The following is a 9,765-nucleotide window of genomic DNA, read 5'->3' as shown; positions in this document are numbered from 1 at the left end:
ATTCAGCTACGATTGGGCTAGATGACCTCAGAGTCTCTTTCTTCTCTGATATTCTATAGCAATTAGGAGATGTGTGTTCAAGAGCTGGCTCCGCCATTAACTAGCTGAAATATGACTGTGAGCAAATCACTTAGGTTCTCTACCTCAGAGTCAGTATATGAAAAAATCTTTATTTACATCCATCCATCCATCCATCCCTCAATTCATTCTACAAGCATTTATTAATCACTGACTGTGACAAACACTATGCATAAAGAACGGACAGTAAATCACTTTCTAAACTGAAAAATACTATCTAAATGTGAGCTATTATGAGTATCATCAAAGTTGTCAGAGCTAGCAGTCATAAAATGGAACTACTCAAGGAAACATACCATTTTAGGTCTTCTAACTTTATTTTTAAAGGCAAATTCATGTTTTATTGTCATCCTGCAGTTCTGAATGTCTTTAATATACAATCAAAGTACTCTAGATCCCAACCTCCTGATATGGATAAGTTCTTTAAAGATGTTTTCTGGAGAGAGAGCTAAGGGGGTTAAGATGTCCTTGTTAAGTTTCTAACAATACCGTTTCCTAAATCCCTTCTATATTTCTACTTCTCCCTACCATAACTTTATCAGTACTTCAGTATTGGCTTTGATGGTAAGAGCAGAGTTGGAGGTGTCATCAGAGAGCTTAGAAGGAAGTGTAGATGTTCCCTTATCTCATTATCTACAATCCAACTCTACCACTGGTCCACTACAGACAAACATATCATGTGGTGAATGAAGTGAAGAGGCAGAGATAAAAATTAATATTAAAAAGTATAAAACCATTTTTATTTATAAAGTCACAGAATTTTAGAATTATTGCCCAGGAGGGTATGGTACACAAAATAACTTATCCATCTAACACATCAGGAAAACTGAAAAGCGGGATCTTGTTCTTAGAAAGAACTGGAAAAGCAGCCAGAAACTGAATGTGGGAGCCTTCTTTCTGTCCAAGTAAACAAAGCTAGAGGTCATCTAATCCAGCTCCCTCATTTTACAGATAAAGAAACAGGTTCAGAAAGCTTAAGCCAAGGTCACTTGGGCAGTTACTAGTAGAGCTAGAATTTGAACTGTGATTTTCTTACTTCCAAGGGCGAGTACTTATTCTAAGATATCATGCTGTCTCTGTTTAAAAAGAATCCAATGGAAAACCCAACAAAATCATCTCTAGAGACTTTCAGAGTTAAATGCACTGAACTTAGCAAGCAGGCATATAAACATTCTTTCAAAGTTGCTGGTGACCAGTTATATCAAAGACTATAAAGAATTTTGGAATTTTCATAGAAAAATTCATTCTTATTCAGATGTCCAACTGAAACAACAGCATACCCTCCAATTTTCACACAACAGACCCAAAATTAGTTTTTTCTCAAAAGAGAAAAAAATTTTCTCTGAAATTCACCAACTCAGTTTTCTGAACTTTTCTTATGATAAAGTCCAGGAAGTGATAATCTGTGTTAAGCTGGGGAACTGGCAAAATTGATTTTCAAAGTTCTCATTTCCTTAAACTTGTATTTTAGACTCCCAATTTAATCTGAACAAGTTTTGCTGCATTGTAGTTGGGAAACATGGGACCTAGTTCTTCCTGGAGAGTAGTTAGGTTCTCAATAATTCTCCAGTACCATAAAAGCAAAACTGATGATAGTAAAAACAACCATGGTGCTGACACTTCAGCTAAGGATGAATTTGTGCTGAGCCTACAATGGCAAGAAGCCCTAGTTGGGAAAACAGACTTCACTGGGCCTAGGTAAAGACTAACCCTACCCTGGTCCCACTTCCAACTCAGCAAGTGACCACAGGCAAATCATAAGACCACACGGGTACAGACTTTTAGAGCAGCAAGAGATTTTTATAGACCATGCAGTCCATATATTTGAGTTAAGAAGAAAGAATATTGTAGAGCATCACAAAATCAGTGCTTTGCACAGATAAGGTACTTAATAAACGTTTGCTGAGTCAAATGGAAACAAAGGTCAAGAGAAGAATTCTTTAAGGTTGGAGCTATGAGCATATAGGTTTCAAGCATTTTGACAGAAATGATCCATTAATTTGGTTTTAAAAACTGTCAAGTCAAAGAATAGCTTAACAAACTTTTTTCTGCAACTCACTACTAGCTGTTTTGGCACCTATCAGATCCAGTTTAAATGTTTCATTATTAGGTGCTGACTAGCACCTGGCTGGTTAACTTACTTATCAGATGAAAACAGGTCAGGAAGCTGCCATGACAAACCAAGCTCATATTACAGAGGGGGATTTTTATTTTATCTGCTCAGCAGGGAAACTGGTATTTCATTCACTGATTCAAAATGGGGACATTAGAAAAGACTTGATTTATTTCAAGTTTAGTTTTGCTTTCCCAAATATTATTTCTTTCATACAAGGATTCTCAATAGACAGAGGAACTATTTACTTTTTCTTAAGCCTTCTAAAGAAAAAAATGCAAATAAAAACTCTGCCTGGTCCAGGGTTAATAGTCATGGAATTGGAGAAGCAGCAACATTTCAGGTTGTTGTTTTTTTATATATATATAATGTAGAAGATACAAACATTTGGAATGATAATGTGTTTCAAAATCCAAAGTCTCCCATGTCAGATTCTTATGTATAACTAGAAAAGAAAACAGTAAGAATCACTGCTGATACTTGGAAATTCACTTGAACACCTGCCCCATTCAGATACTTTTATCTCTGGTCAGAAGAATGAGATAAAGTCACTTCTGCACAGATGACAATGAGAATCTCTGAGAGAGAAGTCTTCACAAAAACTCTTCTCGATCAGCAGCACAGCAGTCAAGTACTATCTCAGCCTGACTGCTGACCTATTAAAACAATAGCACCTGTGTGATTTATACTTAAGAGAAATTAGGTTTAGGCTCCAATCTGTATTCTTGTCATAAGGCACAGTTTAGTCCACCAGTCAAGGACTGACTTCCACGAGAGTAGGTAGATACCTGTGGCAATCCCACTCCCTAGAATCGTACACCTGATTAGCTGAATCCAAATGCCCTCTGAAGAGTTGATCTGAAGGGTAAACTGATGTTAGTTTTTTATGCTACAGAATCTTCCAATTCTGTCTGCGTGCTGATGCAAAACTGCGGATGGTGAGTCGCATCGATGAGTTACTTTCAGAAATCTCACAAGATGAGATGACAGAATGTAGTGCTTGAGTGTATGCTGCAAACAGGAGTTTTCACAATGATTAAAAAAAGTTAACTTCCAAAATAGTTTCCACACTCCCAACTTACTCCACTAGTTCTGTTTCCCTGACCTAGAAATACATCATCATAAGGTTAATAACAATCGATCGATTAATAAATAGATTTATGATCGTCACTTAATCACTTGGCAGTTTCCTCCAGGAAACTCTCTAAGATTTTAAGTTGCAGAACAGATGTGAATCTGCATTGGTAGAGGGAGTTTTCTTGCAGGGAGTTTCCTACACCAATGAAATAAGAAATTCCCCTCTCACCTCCAAGAATTCAACCCCTGACCTTTAACATTTATGTAGCACTTACAAGTCTGCAAAGAGTTTTACATCCATTATCTCGTTACAATTTCACAACAGCCCGTGGAGCTAGGTACTTCAGGTATTATTACCATTTTACATTTACCCATGAGGAAGCAGGCTGAGAGAGGATAAGTGACTAGAAATCAATTAATATTAATTTTTCAGAGGCAGTAATTGAAATGATATTCAAATAATTTAGGCCCCCAATATAAAAAACACTGACAGTATCTCATATAGTCCAATGGAAGTATCTCACCAGAAGTACCTCACACACACTATTTTGGGCCATAGAGATGAGTGCCTTTGTTGTTGAACAGGAGACAAGAATCTACAAGACGAGCAGGGAGAGCTTCTGGCCAGCTAGGGTTCTTGCTGATGGAGTTGGTACTTCACTAAAGCATCTCAATACCCCAAACAAAATGGACAATTTAAAACCTCCCTGTCCCCAAGAAGGAGTTAGACTTATGGGGGAATGTTGTATATTTCACATAAATAAGGTTTTACTTTAATTTTTTGTTACAAGGGAGAATTTAAGGGGACTGGTGGTAATATTGGGAAATGACTTATGTTTTTTAAAAAGCATTTTTATGGCCTAAATTATAATATAAACTTATTATTTAAAAAAATTACATGAAAAAGTTAATATTATGTTCTGAATGTAATAAATGATCAATAAATGACATTAATGAACATTTGGATACTCCATAGATTGGGAATGGCTAGAATTCTGTTCTACGTAGCTAGGTAAACATCTTTTCTGCCTTCTTTCTATTTAACAAATGGGCCTTGTTCACAAATTAAATAACAAGGACTGAATCTGAAAATAGTTTTCTAATATGAAAGAGTAAATAAAATGACAGATACCAAGGTCAGGGAGAAATATGAATGATTTTCAACAACCTTAGCATGTCTCAGCTTTTTGCCATCAGATTTCACATTTTTCTAAAAACATACCTTGATGGTTTTTGTAGAAGATACAATTATTGGCACAGGTATCAGGATGAGCATCCCAGAAATCAGAACCACAGCAGCACAATGGAGGTAAATCAATATTATGCACTCTCATCTTCTCCTGTATCTGGGCTCTTAGAGCTTCTATATATCTGTAAAAATATAGCAAGGTCAGTCAGTCAGTCAGCAAACATTTATTAAACACTTACTATGTGCCAGTCCATGACACATAGCAAGGATGAACAAGGTGGGCAAGCTAGGCAGAAAAGTACTGGTGTCTGAATCAGAAGGCCTGATTTGATTCTCTGATCTACTTTAGGTAACTTCCTGAGTGAAACATTTTATGCCTTTGTACCTTAGTTCCTTTTCTCGCCCACCTACAATATGGGAAAAATAACATTTCCATGGGTCTTCAGAAATATTATAAAGTACTAATATTCAATACAAGTCAAGTTAAGAAGCCTTTATTAAGAACATATTGTATGCCAGGCACTGTGCTAAGTGATGGGGGTACAAAGACAGAAACAAAGTCTCTGCTCTCAAGGAGCTTAAATTCTGGTGGACAAGATAATACGTAAACAACTTGGCAGAAAAAAAGATATATACAGAATAGGTGGAAAGCATTCTAAGAGAAGGCATTAGCAGTTAGGGGACTAAGAGACACCTCCTAGAGTAGGTAAGATCTGAGCTGAGTCCTGAAGGAAGCTGGAGAAACTAAGAGGTGGAGGGGATGGGATAGAACATTCCAGATGTGAGAGACAGTTGGTACAAAAGCACAGAGATGGGAGATGGGAGTCTCATATTCCAGGAACTGCAAGTAAGCCAATATTGCTGGAACTTAAAGAGTACTTAGAGAAGAGTAAAATGTAAGAAGGCTGGAACAGTAGAAAGGCTCTAGGTTATTAAGAGCTTTAAATGCCAAACAAGGGAGTTTTCATTTGACCCTGAAAGTCAAAAGAAGCCACTAGTCCTCACTGAATGGGAGAAAGGGGGTGGGAGTGACATGGTCATACCTATGCTTCAGAAAAATCACCGTGACAGGTAAATGGACAATGAACTGGAGTGTGGAGAGATCTGAGGCAGGAACATCAATTAGAAACCTATTGCAATAGTCCTAGCCAGAGGTGATGAGGGCCTAAAGTAGGATTGTGGCTGTGAGTGGAGAGAAGGGGAAGTACATGAGAGATGTTGTAAGGGGTATGTGAGAGATGTGGTAAAGGGTAGGAACAAGACTTGATAAAGGATTGTATATGTGGGATGAATGAAAGGGGGGTGGGGTTAAGGATGACACTGAAGTTGTGAGCCCTGGTGACTGGGATAGGGGTGCCCTCTGTAAATAATAAGGAACTTGGGAAGAGGGGAGAATTTTAGAGGAAAGATAACTGGTTCTGCTTTGGATGTGCTGAATTTGTGATGCCACCAAGAAAACCAATTCAAGATATCCAAAACACATTTGATGAGGTGGGATTGGAACTCAGGAGACTAGGGCTAGATATACAAATATGGGAATAATCTATATAGAAATTATAACTGAACCCATGGAAGATGATGAGATCACCAAGAGAAAGAAGGTAAAGTGTTGAGGAAACATAGATGGTTTCTTTTTTCCTTAAAAGGGACAGAACTGTGCTTCTTTTGAATTTGTAGTAAGCTTTGAACACTTCTCCTAAGGTACCTGATACATTCTCTGCTCCTCTGTTGCTTTTTAGTAGCAGCTCCTCTCTTCTCTTCCAATTGTAAATCAGCTAATATCTCACATGGCTTCTCCCCAGAATATAGGTCTTCCTGATAGGTCGTTCTCAGGATCCTCTGCTCCTCAATGCAACGCTGCTGCTCTTTCAATTTCTTAATTCTGGGGACAAAATACAAATCCATTTGGTTAATCTGGCCAAACACTCTTTGGATTCAATTCCCTGAAACAATTCTCCCCCCTCTCCCCACTCCCCCTCCCCAAAAAAACCTAAGAGTCAAAGAATACAATGGATTGATCCTTATTCCTTAATTACAAGTATGTAATTTGGGAATCTCTTTTACACGAGTAACTCTCTCTACACTCTTGCACATACAAACTCAAGTTCTCAGAGGGAAATGAATAATGATTATAATGGAAGAGGCTTTTTTGCAAAGATTTTTGTGTAATTTCTCAGACCAAGATCAATAATAAATGACACTCATATAAGGTCTTAAGGCTTGCTAAGCACAAACTTTAAAAACTTCATTTCATATGACCCTCACAACAGTCCTGTGAGATAAACATAACAGGTATTATTATCCTCATTTTACACATAAGGAAACTGAGGCTGAGAGAGATTAAGTCATTTGTCCATAGTTACACAACCAGTCAGTGTCAGGGTCAGGATTCAAATATACATCTTTTCTAACTACATGTCTATCATGCTCTTCATTACACCACTTTGTCAGAGTCAACAAATATTTATTAAGCACTTACTATGTGCTATACAGTGTGCTAAGAGCTGGGGATACAAAGGCAGGCAAAAAACAGTCCCTGCCCTCAAAAAACTTACTTTCTAATGGGGAAAACAACATTCACGCAACTAGGTAAATAAAAGATATATACAGGAATAGAGGGAAAGTCATCTGAGGGAGAAGAATTCAATATTGAGTGCTGCAGAGACATCTAGAAAGATTAAGACTGAGAAAAGATTATTAGATCAAGCAACTAAGAAATCATCAGCAAGGGCACTAGAAAAGAGCAATTTTAGTTGAATGATGAGGTCAGAAGCCAAATTGCACAGGGTTTAGAAGACTGAGTGAGAGAAACAGAGGCACTGAGTGTAAGTTTTTTTTCTCAAGTGATTTAGCCAAGAATGGGAGAAGACAGATAGGATGGTAGCTACGCTGTCTGATATAGCTGTGGAATATTGAACCAAGTGAGGGTTTTTTTTTTAACTGAGATTTTGTTTATTACTACCAGATGATGACAATGAGTATTTCAACATCCAGAGGTCCAGAACTGATTTTTTTCATTCTATTTTTATCATTTTTATTTAATATTTTAGTTTTCAATACTGATTTCCACAAGATTTTGAGTTACAAATTTTCTCCCCATTTCTACCCTCCCCCCCACTCCAAGATGGCATATATTCTGATTGCCTCGTTCCCCAGTCAACCCTCCCGTCACCCCACTCCCACCCCATCCCCTTTCCCTTTACTTTCTTGTAGGGCAGGATAGATTTCTATGCCCCATTCCCTATATATCTTGTTTCCCAGCTGCATGCAAAAATAACTTTTTTTTGAGCATCTGCTTTTAAAACTTTTGAGTTTCTAATTCTCTCCCCTCTTCCCTTCCCACCCACCCTCCCTAGGAAGGCAAGCAATTCAACATGTCACACATGTATCATTATGTAAATAATACTCGTGTTGTAAAAGGCTAACTATATTTCCCTCCATCCTATCCTGTCTCCCTTTATTCAATTTTCTCTCTTGACTGTCCCTTTTCAAAAGTGTTTGCTTTTGATTGCCTCCTCCTGCTATCTGCCCTCCCTTCTATCATCCCCCCTTTTTAAAATCCCCTTCCCCTTACTTTCCCGTGGAGCAAGAGTGTGTATGTTATTCCCTCCTCAAGTCAAATCTGACGAGAGCAAGATTCACTCATTCCCCCTTACCTGCCCCCTCTTCCCTTCCAACAAAACTGTTTTTTCTTGCCACTTTTACATGAGATGATTTACCCCATTCTATCTCTCCTTTTCTCCCTCTCTCAATATATTCCTCTCTAAACCCCTTAATTTTATTTTTCTATATATCATCCCTTCATCTTCAACTCACCCTGTGTCTGCTCTCTCTTTTACATATATGTATATATATACACACACACATATATATATACACATACATACATATACATGTAGATATATACATACATATTCACTTATATATATACATAAACATATATATATATATATGCATATTCCCTTCAGCTACCCTAATACTGAGGTCTCATGAATCATACATGTCATCTTTCCATGTAGGAATGTAAACAAAACAGTTCAACTTTAGTAAGTCCCTTGCAGTTCCTGTTTCTTGATTACCTTTTCATGCTTCTCTTGATTCTTGTGTTTGAAAGTCAAATTTTCTATTCAGTTCTGGTCTTTTCACTGAGAAAGCTTGAAAGTCCTCTATTTTATTGAAAATCCATATTTTGCCTTGGAGCATGATACTCAGTTTTGCTGGGTAGGTGATTCTAGGTTTTAATCCTAGCTCCATTGACCTCCGGAATATCGCATTCCAAGCCCTTCGATCTCTTAATGTAGAAGCTGCCAGATCTTGGGTTATTCTGATTGGGTTTCCACAATACTCAAATTGTTTCTTTCTGGCTGCTTGCAGTATTTTCTCCTTCATCTGGGAGCTCTGGAATTTGGTGACAATATTCCTAGGAGATTTCTTTTTGGGATCTATTTGAGGAGGCAATTGGTGGATTCTTTCAATTTCTATTTTGCCCTGTGGCTCGAGAATATCAGGGCAGTTCTCCTTGATAATTTCTTGAAAGATGGTATCTAGGCTCTTTTTTTGATCATGGCTTTCAGGTAGTCCAATAATTTTTAAATTATCTCTCCTGTATCTATTTTCTAGGTCAGTGGTTTTTCCAATGAGATATTTCACGTTGTCTTCCATTTTTTCATTCCTTTGGTTCTGTTTTATAATATCCTGATTTCTCATAAAGTCACTAGCTTCCACTTGCTCCAATCTAATTTTTAAAGTAGTATTTTCTTCAGTGGTCTTTTGGACCTCCTTTTCCATTTGGCTAATTCTGCCTTTCAAGGCATTCTTCTCCTCATTGGCTTTTTGGAGCTCTTTTGCCATTTGAGTTAATCTATTTTTTAAGGTGGTGTTTTCTTCAGTGTATTTTTCAGTATTTTTTTTGGGTCTCCTTTAGCAAGTCATTGACTTGTTTTTCATGGTTTTCTTGCATTCTTCTCATTTCTCTTCCCAATTTTTCCTCTACTTCTCTAACTTGCTTTTCCAAATCCTTTTTGAGCTCTTCCATGGCCTGGGACCAGTTCATGTTTTTCTTGGAGGCTTTTGTTGTAGGCTCTATGACTTTGTTGTCTTCTTTAGGCTGTATGTTTTGGTCTTCTTTGTCACCAAAGAAAGAATCCAAAGTCTGAGACTGAATCTGGGTGTGCTTTGACTGCCTGGCCATGTTCCCAACCAACTAACTTGACCCTTGAGTTTTTCAGTGGGGTATGACTGCTTGTGGACTAACGAGTTCTATGTTCCACGTTTGGGGGGGATGTGCCAGCTCTGTCACACCAGCACT

At 37.7% G+C, this 9,765-nt stretch overlaps 1 protein-coding gene across 2 annotated transcripts in view; it reads right to left on the bottom strand.

The window, feature by feature from the left end:
• Window positions 1-792: 792 nt before the first annotated feature.
• CCDC15 (coiled-coil domain containing 15) overlaps window positions 793-9,765 on the bottom strand; it is a 51,099-nt gene continuing 42,126 nt past the window's right edge. For both annotated transcript variants that reach the window (XM_036746940.1, XM_036746939.1), the window contains 3 exons: window positions 6,163-6,339; window positions 4,491-4,639; window positions 793-3,202 (listed from right to left, as the gene is read on the bottom strand). In XM_036746940.1, the coding sequence (XP_036602835.1) occupies window positions 3,081-3,202; window positions 4,491-4,639; window positions 6,163-6,339 (448 nt within the window). In that variant the 3' untranslated portion in view covers window positions 793-3,080. The remainder of the gene's footprint in view (window positions 3,203-4,490; window positions 4,640-6,162; window positions 6,340-9,765) is intronic.

This window comes from Trichosurus vulpecula, chromosome 2 (assembly GCF_011100635.1).
Source record: "Trichosurus vulpecula isolate mTriVul1 chromosome 2, mTriVul1.pri, whole genome shotgun sequence".
Taxonomy (NCBI): Eukaryota; Metazoa; Chordata; class Mammalia; order Diprotodontia; family Phalangeridae; genus Trichosurus; species Trichosurus vulpecula.
The sequence above is the reverse complement of the archived record's forward strand: the minus strand, read 5'-3'. Positions and strand labels throughout refer to the sequence as shown.